Genomic DNA, 21898 nt, shown 5'->3' on the forward strand with positions numbered 1-21898 from the left:
CACCCCCTGCGCGCGTGCCTGTATGTGCGTGCGCCTGCCCACGCGTGCACTGGCATCCTCAGGTACACGCGTGCATGCACGTGCACACTTTCATGCCCACGCGTGCGCTCCCCCATCACTTGCACCCCGTCCCAGCAGCCGTTTGGCTGTGGGTGCTCCCCCCACCCCGCTGCCCCCGACGCAGGAGCTGCCTCTCCCCATACAGCTTTATTGTGCCGGGAGTACATTGGGGACACAACTCGGGCTTGGGGGGGGTCAGAGGTGGCCGGGGGTGAGGAAAGGGCACAAACCAGCTGCACCCTGTCCCGTGGGGACCCCCTGTCCCATGGGGACCCCCACCCCAGGGCCAGGAATGGCCGAGCCCAGACCCCAGAGCCGGCAGCACCCCTGAGAGCCAGGGACCAGCCCCAGCCCCTCGCGCTGGGGGGGACTGGGATCCCTCCAACCCCCAAGTCCTGCGAGGCTCTGCCTCACGCCCCCGCTGGGGATGCTCTGGGGGTCCGGGGTGGGGGTTGGCGGTGGGGACCCCCCTGTTTCCACACCAGCTCAGCCGCCCTGGTGCCCTGGCTGGCAGGGTCACTGTCCTGGGGGGCCGGGGGGGCCCGGCAGCCCTGGGGGGCCTTGCAAACCAGGGTCTCCCTTGGGCCCCGTTGGGCCAGCCTGGCCCACAGCCCCGGGGTTCCCGGGGAGTCCCGGTTTGCCCTGTGGGCCGGGGGGTCCCACTGGCCCCGGCACCCCAGATGGCCCTGGGGGGCCGGGGTCTCCCTTGGGGCCCCCCTGTCCCCGGGAGCCAGATTGCCCAAAGCTGCCCTTGGTGCCCTTGATGCCAGGGAAGCCTTTCAAGCCCAGGGGACCCCTTTCGCCCTGGGGACCTGGGGGTCCCGGGGGGCCGGGGGGTCCCTGGGGTCCCGGCAAGCCCAGGCTGCCCACGTCGCCTTTCTCTCCTTCGCTTCCTGGGGGGCCCTTGACGCCCACGTCGCCCTTGAGGCCGCGGGGGCCTGGGAGGCCCGGCACACCTGGGGGGAGAGGAGGGGTGAATAAGAAGCATGGGGGGCAGCACCCCAAAGCACGGATAGGGGGAGGTACCCAGAGGTTTTGCGTTCTCCCAGCCCCATAGTCCTTGGTAACATCAGAATCAGCTGAGCCTGGCACCCCCAGCCCTGCGGCCCTTGCTAAGACTGGGATCAGCTGAGCCTGGCTCCCCCAGCCCTGCGGCCCTTGCTAGGACCGGGATCAGCTGAGCCTGGCTCCCCCAGCCCTGCGGCCCTTGCTAAGACTGGGATCAGCTGAGCCTGGCTCCCCCAGCCCTGCGGCCCTTGCTAAGACTGGGATCAGCTGAGCCTGGTTCCCCCAGCCCTGCGGCCCTTGCTAAGACTGGGATCAGCTGAGCCTGGCTCCCCCAGCCCTGTGGCCCTTGCTAGGACTGGGATCAGCTGAGCCTGGCTCCCCCAGCCCTGCGGCCCTTGCTAGGACTGGGATCAGCTGAGCCTGGCTCCCCCAGCCCTGCGGCCCTTGCTCCGGGCTCCAAGGGCAGTTGGCATTGCCTGGGGGCACAGTGCTGCGGGGGGGCCACCACAGGGGTTCCCCTAAAACCAGATCCAAGAAGTGGCCCAGGCTCACTCATTCGGGCAGCCCCGAAACGATGCAGATGCGGTTGCCGTGTGGCTCTGGGCTGGGTGGTCCGTGGCGGAGCGGGAAGCTGCCGGGGTGCCGTGGGGCCAGTGGTGGAGCTGGGAGAGCCCCGCTGCTCCCCTGGGTGGGTGAAGTTGTCCCCAGGCCACTGCGAGAAGCTTCAGGCACCCTCATCCAGGGGCAGCCATGCCCTCTCCACCAGGACCAGCAAGAGGGGTCACTGGCACCAGTATGCAAGCTGGCCGTGCTGGAAGGACATGGGTCACCTCCCTGCTGTCCCTGTCCCCCCAGGGAGGGCCAGCTGTGCAAGTGAGTCTGTGTAGCTCCATCCCCAGGACTCTTCTCGTCCATGGGCAAGTGTCTGGGTGCCTTCATGCACATCGCAACACAGCCTTGGCCTCACCAATGGTGGTTTGGGTCCTCCATGGTGCAGGACGCTCCCAAGGAGCCCAGATCCCACCATGCTCAGCCACAGAAGAAACAGCCCCCCTCCTCCCCACACCAGATTACCTCCCCAAACCCATCCCAGGCCAGGCTTAGGCTGTGCCAGCCAGGATGCACCTCACCTCGTAAGATGGTGATGTTTTTCAGCATCTCCCCATGCCGGACATCCACCACCTTCATCTCCTCCATGATCATGGACAGGTTGCGGATGTCAAAGTCCAGCCGGGCACTGAGCAGGCTGTAACGCTCCCGCAGCAGGTCCGTGGTACCCTGGACCAGGCTGAGGGACTTGTTCAGGTAGTAGAGCTCCTCGGCGTGGGTGTGGAAGCCCAGGGTGCAGGAGAGCCGCACGTCATCCAGGTAGCGCAGCATGCTGTGGACGTGGCTGTCGGTAGCGTTGATGTTGGCGAAGATGGTGCTGATCTCAATCTCGTGGGAGGTCATGCGACCTTCCAGGGTCTCGAAGCGCTCGGCCGTGCGGTTCTGCGTGTACCTGTTGTGGTAGCGCAAGTCGTTCATGTTCTCCTCGTGGTCATCCAGGAAAGAGGAGATGTTGTCCAGCTGCAGCTGCAGCCCCATCACCTGCAGCACCAGGTCGTGCATGCTCTCCGAGTTCTGGCCAACCTGCCGAGCCGCTGCGCTGACGCTGCCTTGGATGCTCTTCACCAGCTCGCTTGTCTTGGAGGAGGTGGCCCGCAGCCCGCCGAAGAGGCGGGTGTAGTTCTGCCACTCGCTGACGATCTTCTGCAGCGTCAGCGTCTCCTCGTCCGTCTTCCTCTGGATGACCTGGATCCAGTCGGAGGTTTGCCCCAAGGTGAAGTTCATCTGCTGCATGGCCGCTCGGACGTCGTAGCGCTCCTGGGCCAAGCCCTTGAGAGAGTTGTCTAGCTGGGAGGTGACGACCTGCCACCCCCCAACCTGGGCCAGGAACCGCCCCAAGCTTTCGTTGACCTGCCGGATGGAGAAGGAGCAGTTGTCCACCTCGCTGGTGATCTTGTTGCTGGTGGATGAGAGCTGGTCGTGGGTCTGGGAGGTCCGGTCCAGCAGGATTTCTTGAACCAAAAGCATCTTCTGGATCTCCTCCAGCTCGCCTTGAAGCTTGGTGATCTCCTGGCCCAGCTGTCCCGTCTCGTGGCACAGGGAGCAGTTCCCCGAGGTCTTCTCATCTGAATGAAGGGCAGAGAGGTCTCTTACCACACCCCGGACCTCGCTGGGCCTGAGGCCCAGAGCAGAGGAAGGAGCACCATGGTCCATCCCTGGAGATGGGCACCACAGAGCCATGGCTGGGACAACCCTGATGCCACCAGCCTGCACCAGCTCCCACCCTCATCCTCCTCCTGCCACCTCTGTGCAGCAAGCTCCCCAAAGAGCCCAACGCCACCAACCCCACCCTTGGCGTTGTACAGTTGTCCTTCCCCAAAATCTTGGGAGAGGAGTGGGGTTTTGGCTCTGAGGGACCCCCCAGGACCTGAGACATGGAGATGCTTCAGCCCCTGGCTGACAGCACCAAGCCGCTGAGGTCCACCCAGCTGGAGGGACACACGGTGCCGAAGCCTGGAGGAGACTTCCAGGTCAAGGTGCAAACCACTCACCCAGCCCCTGGAGGTCCTCCTGGATGGACACGATCTTCTTCTCGTAATAGGTCTGGGCTGAGCTGATGTCGTTGGAGATGGAGGCAACTTTCTTGAACACTGTGGAGGAAAGGTGTGGGGTCAGGGGAGGTGGGCAGGTGCCAGGATGTCATCGTCCTCCACACCTTTCCTCCCAGCTTGTTCCCTGGCGAGGAGGGTGGCCAGGGCTTGAAGAGCCGCGCTGGGTGGCTGGTGAGTGCTGGGTCCCCAGGGTGAGTGTCCCAACAGGCTTTCAGGTTCAGGGCTTGACTAAGGTCTACAAAGCATCTCCTGGGGTCCAGCCCACGACAGCTGAAGCCTGGGAGACAGTTTCTTGCCCGTGGAGGTGCTGGGGTGGCAAACTCTGGACTCTGGGGTGGTTCCTGAGGTCCCCGTGGGGGTAAAGCCATCCCCTGGTGAGGTGGCATCACGCACAGGGTCCCACATGCATCCCAGGGGTGGGTCAGGGGGAGCTGGAAGCTCCTGTCCATGCCCGGGTGCTGAAGGTGCTTTGGGGGAGCCCCGGTGTCCCCAAGGGTCTGCCCCGATGAGGGCAGGAGGGAAGGCAGGAGCTGGACCTCCCAACCCTGCCCGTGCTCACCCAAGGCAGCCAACACGGTCACGGCCACGATGAGGAGGATGGAGAAGATATAGAGGACTTTGACGGCCGTCTGGAGGGAGAGGTTCTTCTGGCACCGGCTGCAGCTGGTCCATGCCCTGCCTGAGTGCAGAGGGGAAAGGATCAGACCCTGCCGCACCCCCTGCCCACCCCGGGGGATGTCCTTACCGCTCTGTCGGCAGCTGAAGGTCGGCATCTCCTCTTCCTCTCCTCCCATCGGCTCGTCTTCTGAAAGCCAACATAGGAGGGACCTGAGCTGCCTGCACTCTCCTGCTCCCAGCCCCGAGGGTCCCGGTGGTCCCTGGAGGTGCCTGCCGAGCGTCGCCGTGACCCAGTGTCCCCCCATATGGGAAACCACATGGGAGCCATCACCGCCACCCTCAGCTGGCCAAAGCCCAGCGGCACCAGCCCATGGGGACACGACCCTGCTCAGACACCGTAAACTTGGGGAAAATGGGTTGAATTTGGCCAGAAAGTGGGAGATGGAGAAGCTGATGGCCCCCCTGAGGGGCTTTGTGGCTTCCCAGCCCCTTCTTGCAAAAATCGTGGGAGCAAAGAAAACCCATGTGCTGCCCCAGCCAGCACCCAGGCCGGACCCCCAGCCCAGTGGGGGGCAAGTTGGGGTGCTCCCCCAGGGTGGGAAACACCGTGGGCTGGATCCCACCCGTGGCTTCGGCCCAGGGGATGCGCTCAGCACCGGTACCTGACCCCAAAGGTGCCTGGGGCAGGAGGATGGTGCCTCCCTCCCTGGCTCCCCAAAGCTCCCCGGGAGCTGTGCCATGCCCGAGAGCCCCCCGCAGCCCCCTGCCAGCCCAGCCACCCCCTGCCCAGGGCCTCCCCAACCTCCTCGCTGGCAGAAGGAGGGTTTCTGGCCCGGGGTGCCGCAGGGGGGCTACAGGCACGGCCGGAGGGACCACAGCACTGGCACCCCCTGCTTTATACAGCTGGGGCCTCCCCCATGCAAAGGTGGGTGGGGGGCTCGGGCGGGGGGGACTCGCAGGGTTGGGGGTGGTGGCGATTCTCCCCTGTCCTCCCTGGCATGGCCCTTCACTCTTCAGCTGCCCCAAATTGTGCTTCTCTGCCGTGGGGAGTCCACAAGTGGTGGGCTTTGAGCAAGCGAGGGGAAGCACTGCTGCTGGGACGCCCCCGCCCGGCCCCTCTTGCCCCCACAGCGGTGTGGGTGCCCCTGGGCCATGGGGAGATGCTGCCCATGGGGAGCAGGGATGTGGTGGGATCTGGGGGCTGCATCCCCCGGTGCCGTCTGCCCCCCCAGCTCCACCACCCGCTCCGGGATGGCCACCCCGTCTTGTCCCCCGTGCCACCAGCCCAGCTCCTCTCCCCATGGCTCCAACCCTGCCCCCCGCCCCAGGCTGCCCCCCACTCACCTCTCATAGCCCCCAAGCTGGGGGGCGGTGGGTGCAATCCCGCACCGACCCAGGCCTCACCGCCCCGGTTCCCGCATCCGCCCCGGCACGTCTCCTCCCGGCGAGCGTCAGCGAGCGGCCAGCATGGCTGGGGCTGCTCCCCCCCGCCGGCCCCCCGCTCCCAAAACTTCCTGGGGAGCCTTTAAAAACAACCACGGTGGTGGAGCATCCCTGCAGCCACCCGGTCACCCATGGCCTCTGCCCACGCAGGATGGGGACGGGTGACGGGTGACGGCAGAGCCCGGCCGGGCTGGACGCTGGCCACCGAAAGGCGAGGCGCTGGGATATGTGCTGGAGAAGAAAGGCTGGTCCCGCGCCCGCCCTCCTTCCCTCCAGCCCTAATGACTAACAAATGTCCGACCAACGCCGTGCCGTGCTGTGCCGGCCTCACTCAGCGGCTTTTGGGGGGCCTGGGGTCCAGGGAAGGGGTCCTGGTCTGGGGGAAGAGGTCCTGGACCAAGGGCAGCGTGGCTCAGGAGTCTGGCTTAGGGAGATGAGGGGCTGGGGTCAGGACTGGGGGGTCTGGGGGTTTGGGCACATGCACCTGGGGCAGTTTGATGGGTCTGGGGTCCTGGGTATGGCCCCTGGATCTGGATCAGGGACACAGGGAGATGGGTCTGGGGTCCTTGGGATGGCCCCTGAATCGGGGTCAGGGACACAGGGAGATGGGTCTGGGGTCCTTGGGATGGCCCCTGGATCTGGATCAGGGACACAGGGAGATGGGTCTGGGGTCCTGGGTATGGCCCCTGAATCAGGGTCAGGGACATGAGGTGCTGTAGTTTGGGGTCTGGGGTCCTGCCTGGGACCCAGGGTGCTGTTGTTTGGCTCCCAGCTTCTGGTTGGAGCGGTGGTCCCAGTTCAGAGACGTGCAACAGGGGTCCCGTGTGGGTCAAGGACATTTGGGGGTTCCTTGCCGAGACCCCCTCCCCACTGAGGCTTTTGTGTCAGGCTGCTGCTACCTGGGGTCCCAGGCCAGCCTTCCTCCCGGCACGGCCTCCCTCCTCTTCCAAGGGTCCCCAGTCACCATGGGGACACCGGGGATAGGGGTCTCCAGCCACCCAAAGCTCTGCCGCTCCTGCAGCAGCCCCCTACTTGCTCCAGCCCCTCTCATCTGGCTTATAAGAGTTGATTTTCTATAATATTCCCCATACCAGCACCTGCCAGCCCCTTTTCGCTCGGACGTGGCTCCTGCACATCCCCATCCCGTGTTTTTGGGTCCCGGAACCTCCCCCTCACTCCCCCGGACCGTTTCTGGAAGCATTTTTGGGGTGCCTCTGCTCCATCCCCGGGCTCTCCCCACCACGTCGTACCAGAGAACATGCCAACGCCTATCACGATAATTTTTTAATCGCCAGAGCCCCGCAAGCGATGCTCTTGCCGTGGTTGTGTCCTTTGACGCCCCGGCCCACGGCTTCTCTTTGGGGTTCCAGAGCTGCCAGAGGATGCTCGCCAGCAATCGGGGTCCTCTTCCCACCATCCTCATCCTCGGCAGCTGCAGTTTGCTGCTCTTCCTCAGCCCATCCAGGCCATCCCCGATGACTCACGGCTGGTGGAGCCGATCCAGAGATGTCCAACTCAGCCGATCCCGGCTTCCTTTAGCTGCAGCTATTTTAACCGCTGCCTTGCTACGGGATTTACCGGCCAGCTAAATGCTGGTGCTAAATCAGCGGCGGGGTTGCTCTCCTGAGTCCGTGCTGACTCAGCATTCGGGCTGCTCGCTCGCCGCAGAAGCGCTAAATACACTTCTTCTGGGGTGGCAGATGGGCTCCTGCCATGAGCCCCTGGGCTACCAGCCCCTGGGCTACCTGTTGTGCCCCGGATCCTGTCGTCCCGCGCAGCTCTTTGGGGGTCCCCAGGTGAGCCCACAGCTCCCGCCTCGCTGCTCCTCTGGCTTCAACCAGCTTACGGGCCAGAGCTTGAGGTTTCCAGGGGCTTGTGGTCGCCCTGCACTGCCTTTGTCATTTGGTTTAATGGTTGGAGTCAATCTTAAGGGTCTTTTCCAACCTAAATAATTCTGATTTCTATGATTTTAAGTAGCAGTGGGGCTTGGAGAGCTATAACCTGAGAACCATCAGGAGAGATGGAGAAGGATACGGACCCACAGCCCTTTGAAGACCACGAGGAGCATCAGGAGATCACCGGGAGGTCACTAACGGGGACGGAGACTCGGGTGTTGGACACCGTGGCCCCTCTCCCCTCCTCCACTGCTCCCAAAGGCTGCTGAGCCTTGGGATCTGATTCCCCGGTGTCGTGGGCAGCGAAGCGGGAGCAGCAGAAAAGGCCTTGACACTGTGCAAACACTGCGATAACTGAAGCGTCCCTCTGTGATCAACACGGTTCTCAGCCTAAACCCAAACCACAAGCTGCTAGGAAGAATTTAACCCTATCCCAGCCAAACCCAGTACAGAAAGGAAGAGGAAAAGCAAGAAAACCTGTGGGTTGAGATTTAAAAAAATCATTTAATAAACAACGAAGTGGAAAAAGAGGGAAAGAAAATAAAGAAACCAAAGCAAGTGAGGCCAAGGCCATTGCCCACCCCTCCCACAACCCAGGTCCCCCAAGCCCCACAGGACTGGTGGATGGCAGCACCATCCCAGTGCTCCCAGCACTGTTGGAGGTCACAGCTGGAGAGCCCAGTGCCGTGCTGGATGCTAGGAAAAAAACCAACTCCATCCCAGTCAAAACCAGTATACCCAGCAAGTGTTCCCTCCCTGCACTTGAACACCATAGCAAGAAGAGGTTGCACATTGCCTAGACCTGCCTAAAAGCCCTCCAGTCCTGCCTAAAAGCCCCCCAGTCCTGCCTAAAAGCCCTCCAGTCCTGCCCAAAAGCCCTCCAGTCCTGCCTAAAAGCCCCCCAGTCCTGCCTAAAAGCCCTCCAGTCCTGCCTAAAAGCCCCCCAGTCCTGCCTAAAAGCTCTCCAGTCCTACCTAAAAGCCCCCCAGCAAGCCCAGTACCCCCATTTTCTCCCCACACCACAATATACAACACACAGACAGCAAGCCCATGGAGGAGCTGGGGGGCTACGGCCACGGAGCATCCCCCTCCGGGCAGTCCCTCAGCAGCGCGGCTTCGGTCTGGTGCTTGTAGCTGGCCCCGTCCTCCTGCAGCTGCCTGAGCCAGGGGAGGACATTGCCCTGGGGGCAGTCCCCTTCCTCACACGCCCACCGCATCTCCAACGGGAAGCCAAAAATAGTTTGGTAGGGGGTCAGCGCCGCTCCCTGCGCCCATACGGACCTGGTCCCCGCCAGGATCAAGGGGAGCATCTTCACCCACTCCTTGCCAGCCCCCCAGGCCAGCCGCTGCAGGGTTGCGGTGGCCGGTCCCGCCTGGCCGGGCTGCAGGATGTCCCACGGGAGCTCCACGCCGCATCCCACCATCACGGCATCCCGGAGGAAGCGTGGCCTGGGCGGCAAACGGATGGCACGAGGAGTCCCGTACCACACAAAAATCTGGCTGCAGAGCACCTCCACCACCTCCTCCACCGTCCTCTCCCACATCGGGAAGGCTTCCACCCACCCCGAAAACTCATCCTCCACCACCAAGAGGGAGCGGTACCCCTCCTCGGTCTCGGGGAGGCCGCTGATGTAGCCCAGCTGGAGCTGCGACCACGGCCCCTCTTCCCGCTGGGGCAGCACCTTGCCGGCTCCGTCCCTGCCCGCCGCACAGCTCAGGCAGTTCTGCACCCAACAGGCCACCTGCCCGCTGTCGCCGTCCCAGGACGCGACCTCCCGCACCCTTGCCAGCGTCCCTTCCACCCCCTCGTGCAACCAGCTGTGACACTGGGCGATGATTTCTTGCTTCTCATACTTCGAAGGCTCCCAAGTCTGCCAGCTGCCCAGGGCCCTGCCAGACATCGCCGCGGCCCTCCTGTCCACCTCCTGGCTCCACATCCACTCCTCTGGCTCCTCGCTCCCATCCCCTGCCACGTACCTGACGTGCAGCACCCCTGGGTTGGCGCAGACCCACTGCACGATGCTCAGCCACAGACCCTCGCCGGGGCTCACCCACGGCCCCCGCTCCCACTCGCCGACCTGGCTTTGCAGCTTTTCCACCAAGGACAAGCAGCTGGTGTACAAATAGAGGGGCGAGGAGCATCGGTGATGGTGCAGGAGGTGCCTGAGAGCCACCATCTCCGCGCCCTCCGCCGAGCTGCCCTTGGCCTCCCCCAGCAGCCACCGTTCTTGCAGGTTGGCCGCAGCAAAGCCAGCGGAGCGAGCCTTCTTGCTGGCCGTGAACCACACGTTGGCCTTGGGGACGTGAGAGGGCAGCAGCCGTAGGGCGGGAGCCGTGGGGACCGGGGTGTTGGGGGGGTGTCCCCTCTTAGGCTGGGGTCCCCTTGCCGCCGCGCCCCCATTCACTACCAGCAGAGTCCACTGCGTCGGGTGCGGGTTCGTCCTGCGGGAACCCAGCACTTCGCCCCACAGGAGATACTTCCATGGGGAATGGGGCAGCTGGATAACGATGGGGGCCGGCTCCGTGAGGGTCTCGAACGCCTGCACGGCCCAGACCGCCGCCAGGCACCCCTTCTCCTGTGGTGAGTAGGAGACCTCGTGGTCCTTCAGGATGCGGGAGCTGTGCCCCACTGGGACCAGCTGGCCCCGTTCGTCCTCCTGCAGCAAGGTGGCTCCTACCGCCTCTTTGCTGGTCGTTAACCTGATAACGAAGGGTTGGGACTTATCAGGGAATCGCAGGGTGGGCGCCGTCAGGACGGCGTGTTTCAGGCTGCTCAGCGCCTGCTCCTGCTCCGGACCCCATTCCCACCCAACCTGCCCCACGGTGAGGCGGTGGAGCGGCTGGGCCAGCTCCCAGAAACCAGGGATGTGATCCTGCAAGGAGCCAAACTGCCCGAGCAGCGAGCGAAGGCTGTGGATGTCCCACGGGCAGGGCGCTTTGCTGATGGCCTCCAGCTTGCTGGCCTGGATCTCTCGCCCCTTGGCCCCGATCGTCATCCCCAGGTAGTTCACCTTGGGCTGGACAAGCTGCGCCTTCTCAAACTTGGCTTTAAAGCCCGTGTTTTGGATCAGCTTCAGGACCCTCTTTGTTCGGTCTTCGGTTTCCTTTAGGTTTTTCCCAGTGATGAGGATGTCGTCAACGTAGGAAAAAACCCAAGGTTTATCTCCTTGGGCCAGCTGGGACAACATCTGAGCCACCCGCCGGTGCACGATGGAGTTGGTGCTGTGGAAGCCCTGGGGCAGCCGGGTGAAGAGGTACTGCCGGTCCCTGAAGGTGAAGGCAAACCTGGCTCTGGAGCCTGCTGCCAAGGGGATGGCGAAGGAGGGGTTCGATAGATCCACCACCGAGAAATACCTGCTCTTGGGGCTGAGGGTTGTGATGAGCTTGGTCCTGTCCAGGACCACCGGAGCCACCACCATGGGGGTGGCCTTGTTGACAGCTTTGCAATTCAATGTCAGGCGCCAGGTCTTCCCGTTAGCCTTTCGGATGGGCTGTAAAGGGCTGTTGGAGGAAGAGGTGCCTTCCACCACCACGCCGTCATCCAGCAGGTCCTGCAGGATGCTCGCCACCTCGTCTTCCATGTCTGCTGGAAACAGGGGTTGCCGTTGGAAGGGCACTGGTGCTCCGCTCACCTCCTCCTCCTCGGACACCAGCCCGCAGTCCGTCTCATATTGCGCCCAGACGTCTGGGAATGCCTCTCTCCACTGCTCTTTGCTGCTGGCCTCTGCCACCATGAGACAGTTGACCACCACTGAGGGCCTAGGAGGAGCTGGTGGACCTCCCTGCTCCAGGATGTCATCATCAGGGTCCTCCCAGATCTGCTCATCCCCATATGGCTCCAGCATGGTGGGGACGTGCTGATCATCCCCATACACGGTCCCACCGATGGAGACGGGGATGTTGTGGTACGCGGCAAGGTCCTGCAGCTGTGGGCGCTGCTGCACCGTGCTGGCCTTCACACGGGTGTCCGCCAAAGCACCCGTGTCCTCCGAGCTGCCCATCCCGGCTCTCGCCCCCCCCAGCCCCTGCTCCTGCCGGTCACTGTCGTTCCCTGTCTCTGTAGGGTACATCCTGGTTTCTGTCTGCAGGATCACCTCCACCAGCCTGACTGCCAGGTCTCTCGTGGACCTCCCTCTCCACCTCGCCATGTCTTCTCCCAGGCGCTGCAGCTTCTTCCACACTTGCCTCCTCCGCTCCACCCCAGACCTTCCCTCTGCTGATGGAGGGTTAAAGTCCTGCCCATCCCAGTCCCCTTGAGGGATGATGGCAGCATCTTTGTCTTCCACCCACAACCCCAGGCTCCTGGGTGAGCCGGTGGTCCTTCCCCTCTCATTCCTGCTGGCACCTGCCTGGACCAGGGGCTGAGTTTGCCCCATCTCATCCCCATGGCCACCACCTCCCCTCGGCACATCCCCACCTCGTGCTTTGCATCCAAGCATCGGCTCGTCCCAGCCGTCTTCCCCGAGGTGTAGGACCACGCTAGGGATGTTGACCACCTTCACCTGCTCTTCCTGCTGGGCTTCCCCACCTTGGGTGGCTTTTTGGCACGTCCACGGCTCCTCCGGCAGCCCCGGCGCTTCCCCCCTCAGCTCAGTGCATCTCCCGGCAGCCTGTGCCTGCATCCCAGCGACTCTCCGGCTCTCCTCAGCTCCTTGGGAAGCCCGGCGCTGTTTGCTCCCACCCTTCAACTGTGCCATGTGCCACAGCAACCGCAGGGTCCCACTCAGCCGCCGGCCTTTACCGGGGCGCTGAATCCGGCAGAACTTGGCAAACTCCTCCTCCAGCTCCCCCACCACCGGCTGCTGGGGGACGGCATCTTCCACCCAGGGCTTGGGACCCCTCTCCTGGACGAGTGTCCCCAAATCTGCCCCTTGCGAGGCCAGCGGTGGCAGGAGACCCCCTTTCTGCTTGTCCTTCCTGCTCCAGAAAAATGCCATCGCCCCGAAAACCGGGAAGGAAACGAGGTGTCACCCCACGGGCCCCTCACGTTTGCCTCCCACCGCTGCGGCACGGGGGCTTGCGGTGGTACGGAGGGATGTCCGTCTGTGCCAGCACCGGCAGGAGTGGCAGCGAAAGGGTTACGTGGCTGCTCTGCGTCTGGGGAGGAAGAGGAAGCTGGGGGAGGAAGAGAAAGGTTGGTCAGGCCTCTTTCAGGGGGAGGATGGCAGTGAGGACAGAGCTGAGATACCAGCCCCCTATGGCCTGGGGAGGGCAGGCACCCCATGTCCCACCCACCGTCTGGGGAGAGTGTGCACCCCATGTTTCACCCACAGTCCTGGAGGAACATGCACCCATGTGTCCCATCCATGGTCCCAGGAGAGCAGGCACCCACATATCCCACCCAAAATCCCGGGAGAACATGCACCCACGTATCCCACCCATGGTTTGGGGAGAGCATGCACCCCATGTCCCACCCACAGTCCCGGGGGACCATGCACCCACATATCCCACCCACAGTCCCGGGGGACCATGCACCCCGTGTCCCACAGTCCCAGGACAGCAGGCACCCACATATCCCACCCACGGTCCCGGGGGACCATGCACCCCGTGTCCCACAGTCCCAGGACAGCAGGCACCCACATATCCCACCCACGGTCCCGGGGGACCATGCACCCCATGTCCCACAGTCCCAGGACAGCAGGCACCCACATATCCCACCCACGGTCCCGGGGGACCATGCACCCCATGTCCCACAGTCCCAGGACAGCAGGCACCCACATATCCCACCCACGGTCCCGGGGGACCATGCACCCCGTGTCCCACAGTCCCAGGACAGCAGGCACCCACATATCCCACCCACAGTCCCGGGGGACCATGCACCCCGTGTCCCACAGTCCCAGGACAGCAGGCACCCACATATCCCACCCACGGTCCCGGGGGACCATGCACCCCATGTCCCACAGTCCCAGGACAGCAGGCACCCACATATCCCACCCACAGTCCCGGGGGACCATGCACCCCGTGTCCCACAGTCCCAGGACAGCAGGCACCCACATATCCCACCCACGGTCCCGGGGGACCATGCACCCCATGTCCCACAGTCCCAGGACAGCAGGCACCCACATATCCCACCCACGGTCCTGGGGGACCATGCACTCACATATCCCACCTACGGTCACGGGAGACTTTGCACCCCCACGCACACGCGTGTCCCGCACACGGTCCCGGGAGAACATGCACCGACACGTCCCCTAGACAGTCCCGGAAGATCTTGCACCCTCACGCACATGCGTGTCCCGCACACGGGAGCACACGCCCCCCCCCCGTACCTCGTCCCGTCCCGAGTGGGCGCTGCAGCCGGGCTGCCGAGCGCTCCTGAGGTGGGGGGGGCGGTTCTGTCCCACGGGGCCGTGGGCTGCTCCCTCCTCCTGCCGCGCTGTGGGGCGGGGGGGAGGGGGGGGTCTGCAACCTCCCAGCCCCCTACGCGCCGCCCCCGCCCCTTTGCGGGGCGCCAGCCAGTTCCGCCAGTTCACAAGGTTGCATTTTTGCACTGGGTGGTAACCGGTTCTTTAGCGCCCCAGGGTGGGGGGGGGGGGCAGCCGGGGGGGTCGGGAGCGGGGGTGTGTGGTGTGTGCGGTGCCTCAGTTTCCCCCGTGTTGCAGCTCTTGGGGTGGTGGGAGATGGATTGGAGGGGTCCCACGCAGCCCCCGCAAAGTCCACGGCCACGCGTGGGAAGGAGATACCCCGTTCGCACCAGCCCCCCCGCCCTCAGCACCCCAGGGGAGGGGGAATAGGGGTCCCTGGGGAGGGGGATTAATGGGGTGCGCGGTGTCCTGCGAGGTTTAACATCCCCACCACAGACTGCAGCACCCATATTTGGGGCGCCCTGGGGAGGACGATGCCCACCCGCGGCGGGGAGGGGGGGTGCGAGGCGGTGCCGAGTGGCACCGCGCCCATCCCCGCAGCCTCGGGGCGCCGCGCACCGGCGGGTCGGGAGGGGGGAGGAACGGGACGGGACGGAGTGGGGGGGCACCGGGGGGGGGGGGCGGGCCGGTCCGGGGCCGGTCCCGCCGGTTCCAGAAAGCTCCGGGGCTGGAGCGGGGCGACCCGCAGCGCCGCGGCCGGATAAATAGGGGCGGGCGGGGGCGGGCGGCCGCGGCGGAGCTCGCCAGGGCGGCTGGGGTGCCAACCGCAGGTACGGTCCCTTCCTTCCTTCCCTTCCCTTCCCTTCCCTTCCCTTCCCTTCCCTTCTCTTCCCCTTCCCTTCCCTTCTTCCCTTCCCTTCCTCCCTTCCCTTCCCTTCCCTTCCCTTCCCTTCCCTTCCCTTCCCTTCCTTCCTTCCCTTCCCTTCCCTTCCCTTCCCTTCCTTCCCTTCCCTTCCCTTCCTTCCCTTCCCTTCCCTTCCTTCCCTTCCCTTCCCTTCCCTTCCCTTCCCTTCCCTTCCCTTCCCTTCCCTTCCCTTCCCTTCCCTTCCCTTCCCTTCCCTTCTCCCTTCCCTTCCCTTCCCTTCCCTCCCTTCCCTTCCCTTCCCTTCCCTTCCCTTCCTTCCCTCCCTTCCCTTCCCTTCCCCCCTTCCCTTCCCTTCCCTTCCCTTCCTTCCCTTCCCTTCCCTCCCTTCCCTTCCCTTCCCTTCCCCTTCCCTTCCCTTCCCTTCCCTTCCCTTCCCTTCCCTTCCCTTCCTTCCCTTCCCTTCCCTTCCTTCCCTTCCCTTCCCTTCCCTTCCCTTCCCTTCCCTTCCCTTCCCTTCCCTCCCTCCTTCCCTTCCCTTCCCCTCCCTTCGACACAGGGGTCCCCCCAGGGGTGCACCCAGGGGTGCCCTGCCCTGTTTGGGTTGCACTGGGATGGGAGGGATGGGGGCTCCATGCCCAGTTTGGGGGTGCAAGGGGGATGCCAAGGGGGAGCCACGGCCACCCCTGGGTGTGGGGGACCCTCTGTGGGGCAGAGGTGGGGGCTGTGTACCCCAGGGGTGCCCCCTGCCCCTCCGGGCCCTGCTGGGGGGGGGTGCTGCTGGTGGTGATGCAGCGGGCGGATGCTCATCCCATCAGGCAGGAGTTTCCCACAATGCCCTGGGGCAGGCGGGATGGAGCTGGGGTGGGATGGGGCGTTATTTGGGGGGCAGCACTGGGTAGGGGGGTGCAGCGGTACCTGCACCGGTGCTGCAATGGGGTGCTGCAGTGCTGCGGGGCACCGGGCCAGTGCAGCCGGGGCGGGGGGGGCGGGGGGCCAGAGCCCCGCTGCAGCTGGGCCATTGCACAATCTGACTACTTTTTTGGGGGTGGGGGGCTGGGGGGGTGTGTGTTTGGTAGCCACCCTGCAGCTGGGCTATTGCACAACCCGGGGGGGGCCCCGAGCTGGGGGTGCCTTGGGCACAGCACCCTTCTCTGGGGGCGGGGAGCCGGGTCCTCCCGGCAGTGCCTACCCCTGCCCGCAGCTGGCAGGAGCCCAGCCCTGGCCTGGCTTTGCAGCCCCGCCACCCCCCCACCCCTAGCCCCTCTGCAGCCCCTTCGGGGGGGGCCCACGGGAGGAGAAAGGCAGCGCTGGCTCCCACGGCGGGGGGAAATCCGTGCCCGGTCACCGTTTTGGCCGCCCGCCCCACCTGGCCCCGGGCCTGGGGCTTGTTTGTCCTGCAGGCAGGCGGGGGACACACACACACGCATCCCGGCCCCCCCAGCCAGGGCTTTGAGCGGGATCCCCCCACCCAGGGACCCCCTCCCGGGTACAGGCTGCACCCCCCGGTTACATGGCATTAGCTCAAACCATCGCTATGTCCCCAAAATCCTGCTCCGGGGGGGGTGGGGGTGGGGGGCTGGTCCCTGCTGCTGACTCAGAGTCTCGTGTCGGGGGGGGCCGGATCCTGCTCTGAGCCCCCACTCTTGCCTGCGCAGGCGGCTGCCTCCGGGACGGGACCATGGCGCTGCTGCTTGCTCCCGCTGCTCGGCCTCCTGCTCCCCTGGGAGGGGGGCCAGGCCCTCGTCCCCCCCAGCGAGCTCAAGCGTGAGTGGGGGCCGTGGGGTGGGGGGGTGGGGGTGGGGTGCAGCCCGGATGGGTGCCGTGGGGTGGGGGGGCCTGGCAGCACCGTGCCCGGGGCAGCGCTGGGTGCGGAGGACGCAGGACCTGCCGGGTTAGGGGGACGCAGGATTTCATTGGGGGGGGGTGGGGAGGGGTGGGTTCCCTGCGGGCTGGGGGAGCCAGCGGGCCGGCTGCAGAGTGGGGGGAGCGCTGTGCCCATGGGGGGTGTGTGTAGGACCAGGGATAGGATACATGGGTGGCAGGGGCTGGAGGGGACCCAGACCATCATCCCTGGGGGTGGCTGGATGGAGGAGGCCTGGAGCATCATCCCTGGGGGGGCTGGATGGAGGGGCCATGGGGCATCATCCCTGGGGGGGCTGGATGGAGGGGGCCATGGAGCATCGTACCTGGGGGGCTGGATGGAGGGGCCATGGGGCATCATCCCTGGGGGGGCTGGATGGAGGGGGCCAGGGGGCATCATCCCTGGGGGGCTGGATGGAGGGGGCCATGGGGGCATCATCCCTGAGGGGGCTGGATGGAGGGGGCCATGGAGCATCGTACCTGGGGGGCTGGATGGAGGGGCCATGGGGCATCATCCCTGGGGGGGCTGGATGGAGGGGGCCATGGAGCATCGTACCTGGGGGGCTGGATGGAGGGGGCCATGGGGCATCATCCCTGGGGGCTGGATGGAGGGGGCCATGGAGCATCATCCCTGGGGGGCTGGATGGAGGGGGCCATGGGGCATCATCCCTGGGGGGCTGGATGGAGGGGGCCCGGAGCATCGTCCCTGGGGGGGCTGGATGGAGGGGGCCATGGAGCATCGTACCTGGGGGGCTGGATGGAGGGGGCACGGAGCATCATCCCTGGGGGGCTGGATGGAGGGGGCCCGGAGCATCGTCCCTGGGGGGGCTGGATGGAGGGGGCCCGGAGCATCGTCCCTGGGGGGGCTGGATGGAGGGGGCCATGGAGCATCGTCCCTGGGGGGCTGGATGGAGGGGGCACGGAGCATCATCCCTGGGGGGGCTGGATGGAGGGGGCCCGGAGCATCGTCCCTGGGGGGGCTGGATGGAGGGGGCCATGGAGCATCGTCCCTGGGGGGCTGGATGGAGGGGGCCATGGAGCATCGTCCCTGGGGGGCTGGATGGAGGGGGCCATGGGGCATCATCCCTGGGGGGGCTGGATGGAGGGGGCCCGGAGCATCGTCCCTGGGGGGCTGGATGGAGGGGGCCATGGAGCATCGTCCCTGGGGGGCTGGATGGAGGGGGCCCGGAGCATCGTCCCTGGGGGGGCTGGATGGAGGGGGCCATGGAGCATCGTCCCTGGGGGGCTGGATGGAGGGGGCCATGGGGCATCATCCCTGAGGGGGCTGGATGGAGGGGGCCATGGGGCATCATCCCTGGGGGGGCTGGATGGAGGGGGCCATGGAGCATCGTCCCTGGGGGGCTGGATGGAAGGGGCCATGGAGCATCGTCCCTGGGGGGCTGGATGGAGGGGGCCATGGGGCATCATCCCTGGGGGGCTGGATGGAGGGGGCCATGGGGCATCATCCCTGGGGGGCTGGATGGAGGGGGCCCGGAGCATCGTCCCTGGGGGGGCTGGATGGAGGGGGCCATGGAGCATCGTCCCTGGGGGGCTGGATGGAAGGGGCCATGGAGCATCGTCCCTGGGGGGCTGGATGGAGGGGGCCATGGGGCATCATCCCTGGGGGGCTGGATGGAGGGGGCCATGGGGCATCATCCCTGGGGGGCTGGATGGAGGGGGCCCGGAGCATCGTCCCTGGGGGGGCTGGATGGAGGGGGCACGGAGCATCATCCCTGGGGGGCTGGATGGAGGGGGCCCGGAGCATCGTCCCTGGGGGGCTGGATGGAGGGGGCCATGGGGCATCATCCCTGAGGGGGCTGGATGGAGGGGGCCATGGGGTATCATCCCTGGGATGGGATCAAAGGTTGAGGCTGGATGCTTTTTTGGGGGTGGGGGGAAAGGAAGATTCTGCCCCCAGGAATCGCCCTGGGCTGGGCGGGCAAGGGCCGGTGCGGGCACGGCCACCCTGTGAGGCAGTGGTGATGGCCGTAGGGGAACGGCACAGCCCGAGGGCTGCCCCGGCATGGGGCCAGTCAGGGGGGGCAGTCGGGCCTCACGGGCAGTGCTGCCCAAACATTGCGGGTGGTGGGTGGGTAGACGCGGCCCCAGCTCAGGTGAGAATTTTGGGTCATTTTTCTTGAGTTCTGTGATGTGGAATCGGGCTGTTGGCGAGCAAACAGGACTCTGCACCCACAAATATTTGCGTGCGCTGGCGGGGCTCCCACTGCCTCCTTCGGAGCAGCCAGCTGAGGGATGCTCTTCCTCCCCCCTCCCCCACCAGAGATGTCGGCAGCTGGTAGCAAATACATCGATACGGAGGTGGAAAATGCCATCAACGGTGTGAAGCAGATGAAGACCCTCATGGACAAGACCAGTAAGGACCACCAGGCCATCCTGCACACGCTGGAGGAGACCAAGAGGAGGAAGGAGGTGAGTGAGGATGAGGAGGGTGGTTGCTCCGGCCCTGGTACCCGGAGTTCCCAGCCAGTCTGGGTGCATCCAAGGCGCTCGGGGGATGCCGTGCCCTGGATCCAGGCGTGCGGGGGGCAGGGGGACACCCTCGGGGCTGGACGCGGCTGCCTTGCAGGAGGCGGTGCAGCTGGCCCGGGAGAAGGAGCAGCAGCTGGCAGAGAAGCAGGAGGTGTGCAACGAGACGATGCTGGCGCTCTGGGAAGAGTGCAAGCCCTGCCTCAAGCACACCTGCATGCGATTCTACTCCCGCACGTGCCACAGCGGCTCGGGGCTGGTGGGACGGCAGGTGAGTGGTCCCACAACGCCCTGCGATGCTGAGGTGGGATGGGATTTTGGCCTGATCCCGCTTCCCTGCCCGGCAGCTGGAGGAATTCCTCAACCATTCCTCGCCCTTCTCCATCTGGGTGAACGGCGAGCGCATCGACTCGCTGCTGGAGCGGGACCAGCGGCAGGAGCGGCAGTTCGAGGACATGGAAGAACGGTTCGGGTTGCTGGAGGACGGGGTGGATGACATCTTCCAGGACAGCACCCAGGTCTACAGCCGCATGTATCCCTTCTTCCGAGCACCCTTCGGTGGTTTCCGCGAGGCTTTCCGCCCCCCCGTCCAGCACATCTACTTCCCCCCGCGCAGCGAGAGGTTTTCCCGGGATCTGCATCCCTTCTTCCAGCATCCCCACCACGGCTTCCACCGCCTCTTCCAGCCGCTCTTCGAGATGACGCAGAGGATGCTGGAGGAAGCACAGGGCGGCTGGGAGCGCCCGTTCGGTGGCTTTGCCCCAGGTAGGGTGCTCGCCCTGGGCTGGGTGTTGTGGGCTCCCCAATTTGGCTGAAAGCAGCAGGTTTACGGCCAGGCTTCCCGGCAGTGCCACCCCTCCTCCTTATTACGGGGTGACTAACTTAAGAGGATGAGCTCAACCCTACTACGACACATCAGAGAATCCCCACGGGAGCCCAAGAATCACAAGCTCCACTGTTTGCAGAGCCTGGTTGTGGTTTTCGGGTTTTCCCCCTCCCTAAATCTTGGCTGCCGGAGCTGCTGCCGTCCCGGGAAGGTGTTTGTTTTGGGCAGGCAGCGCCGGTTGCATCCCGGCCGCCGGTGCCGTCACTGTCTGCCGCCGCAGCGCCGGCTCTGGCGGCTGCAAAAAGGGGGATTTCGAAACCGAGGTTGGCAGGGAGTGCTTTGCTTTGGGGAAAAAAATAGCTGGACAGGTCAAAACGCCCCGGAAAAAGCACTTTTCTGTCCCTCCACAGCACCCCGGGGTGTTGGCCGGGGCCGGCCCCACAGCTCTGCCCCAGGGTTGGGGAGTCTGTGGCGCTGCCCCCCTCCCCACCACTGCGGGGTTTTGGGGGTGCTGAGGCCGGGCTGGGCTCTCCACAGAGTCCCGTAACTTCAGCGACGAGCGCATGGTGTGTCGGGAGATCCGGCGTAACTCGGCGGGCTGCCTGCGGATGCGGGATGAGTGCGAGAAATGCCGGGAGATCCTCTCCGTGGGTGAGCCGGGGCGGGACGGGGACCGTGCTCGGGGAGGGCGGGAGATGCAAGGGGGTACACGCACTGGGGCCGGGGGTGAGCCCCGGCACCCCCCGATACCCCCCCAAAACCCCTTCGCAGACTGCTGGCAGACGGACCCTGCCCAGAGCCAGCTGCGGGAGCAGTTGGAGGACGCCCTGCGCCTGGCCGAGCGCTTCACCCGCCGCTACGACGACCTCCTCCGTGCCTTCCAAGCCGAGATGCTCAACACCACCAGCCTCCTGGACCAGCTCAACCGCCAGTTCGGCTGGGTCTCGCGCTTGGCCAACCTCACCCAAGGCACCGACGGCTTCCTCCAGGTCACCACGGTGAGTCCCGCCGGCGCAGCCGGAGGGCTTTATCCCCCGCCCCCGCCACGGTTCCCCCACCACGGCAGGGCCGGCAGCCACCGAAAGTGGGTCAGGGGGAGAAAGAGGCGATTGTGCACCCGCCCGGGCGCCTCTCGGCACAATAGCCGGCCGCGGGGCCGCGTGCCAGGGCGAGGGGCCGGCGCGGGGGCTAGCCCGCCTCTCCCTGCTTTGTGTGCCCCCCCCCCCCCTTCCATCCAGGTCCTCTCCAAGACTCCCAACCTCGAGGACCCCTCGGCCCCCCCCGACACGCAGGTGACGGTGCAGCTCTTCGATGCGGAGCCGCTGTCCCTCACCGTGCCCGGGGACATCTCCTGGGAGGATCCCCGCTTCATGGAGATCGTGGCCGAGCAGGCGCTTCAGCACTACAAGCAAAACGCCATGTGAGTGAGCCCGGGACCCCCCAATCCCCCTGGCGGGGTGGGGGGGGGGGGCCATGCCACAGCTCACCCCCTCCCATCCTTCCTCTGGCAGAGAGTAGCCGAGCGATGCTCCACACCGCCGCCGTGCCGCAGCAAGCCCCCCCCCGCTGCCCCATCCCCGTGCCAGGGGGTCGGACGCCACCCCCCCCACCCCCCCCGCCGCTGCCGGGGCCCCACCGTGGGCCCCAAACAAACTGAAAATAAAGGTAGAGTCGAACACCCCGACAGTGCTCTCCTGTGCCTCTTTGGGACACGCCCGCCGCCCCCCCAAGCAAATAAACATTGCAAAAAAAGCAGCTGCGTGTGTCCGGTGCTGCTCATCGGATATTGTGAAAGGGGAGGGGTGGGTGGGACAGGACACAAGCTGGAGGGGCCAGGACCCAGCACCCCCAAACCTGGGCTGGCAGAACCT

General features: G+C 65.6%; 3 protein-coding genes across 4 annotated transcripts; 1 reads left to right on the forward strand and 2 right to left on the reverse strand.

Annotated features, from left to right (window-relative positions):
- Positions 1-194: 194 nt before the first annotated feature.
- Positions 195-6036, reverse strand: SCARA3 (scavenger receptor class A member 3). The gene is made up of 6 exons (XM_064448660.1): positions 5691-6036; positions 4474-4533; positions 4288-4407; positions 3669-3767; positions 2199-3242; positions 195-1016 (listed from the first exon to the last, which is right to left on the reverse strand). The coding sequence occupies exons 1-6, from the start codon at positions 5695-5697 to the stop codon at positions 577-579; spliced, it is 1770 nt and encodes a 589-aa protein (XP_064304730.1). The 5' UTR covers positions 5698-6036; the 3' UTR covers positions 195-576.
- A 1022-nt stretch (positions 6037-7058) lies between these two features.
- Positions 7059-12663, reverse strand: LOC135312715 (uncharacterized). The gene is made up of 2 exons (XM_064448382.1): positions 8659-12663; positions 7059-8574 (listed from the first exon to the last, which is right to left on the reverse strand). Exon 1 carries the CDS (start codon positions 12619-12621, stop codon positions 8752-8754), a length of 3870 nt encoding a protein of 1289 aa, XP_064304452.1. The 5' UTR covers positions 12622-12663; the 3' UTR covers positions 7059-8574; positions 8659-8751.
- Positions 12664-12704: 41 nt separating this feature from the next.
- Positions 12705-21711, forward strand: CLU (clusterin). 2 transcript variants are annotated; one of them, XM_064448383.1, is made up of 9 exons: positions 12705-12818; positions 16510-16618; positions 18996-19144; positions 19302-19472; positions 19549-19966; positions 20565-20678; positions 20799-21025; positions 21266-21447; positions 21539-21711. In XM_064448383.1, exons 1-9 carry the CDS (start codon positions 12720-12722, stop codon positions 21543-21545), a joined length of 1476 nt encoding a protein of 491 aa, XP_064304453.1. In that variant the 5' UTR covers positions 12705-12719; the 3' UTR covers positions 21546-21711. The 2 variants fall into 2 exon arrangements, with proteins under 2 accessions (XP_064304453.1, XP_064304454.1); XM_064448384.1 differs by lacking the exon at positions 12705-12818 and adding an exon at positions 14689-14819.
- The last annotated feature ends 187 nt before the right edge of the window (positions 21712-21898 follow it).

This window comes from Phalacrocorax carbo, chromosome 3, assembly GCF_963921805.1.
Source record: "Phalacrocorax carbo chromosome 3, bPhaCar2.1, whole genome shotgun sequence".
Lineage (NCBI taxonomy): Eukaryota > Metazoa > Chordata > Aves > Suliformes > Phalacrocoracidae > Phalacrocorax > Phalacrocorax carbo.

Coding starts and splice junctions, on each gene's coding strand:
- SCARA3 (XM_064448660.1), bottom strand. Junction 4,408..4,473: donor CTTCAGCTGCCGACAGAGCG/GTAAGGACATCC, acceptor CTCTGCACTCAG/GCAGGGCATGGACCAGCTGC. Junction 3,243..3,668: donor GGAGGACCTCCAGGGGCTGG/GTGAGTGGTTTG, acceptor CCCTTCATTCAG/ATGAGAAGACCTCGGGGAAC.
- LOC135312715 (XM_064448382.1), bottom strand. CDS start 12,621: ATGGCATTTTTCTGGAGCAGGAAGGACAAGCAGAAAGGGGGTCTCCTG.
- CLU (XM_064448383.1), top strand. CDS start 12,720: ATGTCCGTCTGTGCCAGCACCGGCAGGAGTGGCAGCGAAAGGGTTACG. Junction 19,145..19,301: donor AGACCAAGAGGAGGAAGGAG/GTGAGTGAGGAT, acceptor GCTGCCTTGCAG/GAGGCGGTGCAGCTGGCCCG. Junction 19,967..20,564: donor GTTCGGTGGCTTTGCCCCAG/GTAGGGTGCTCG, acceptor GGCTCTCCACAG/AGTCCCGTAACTTCAGCGAC.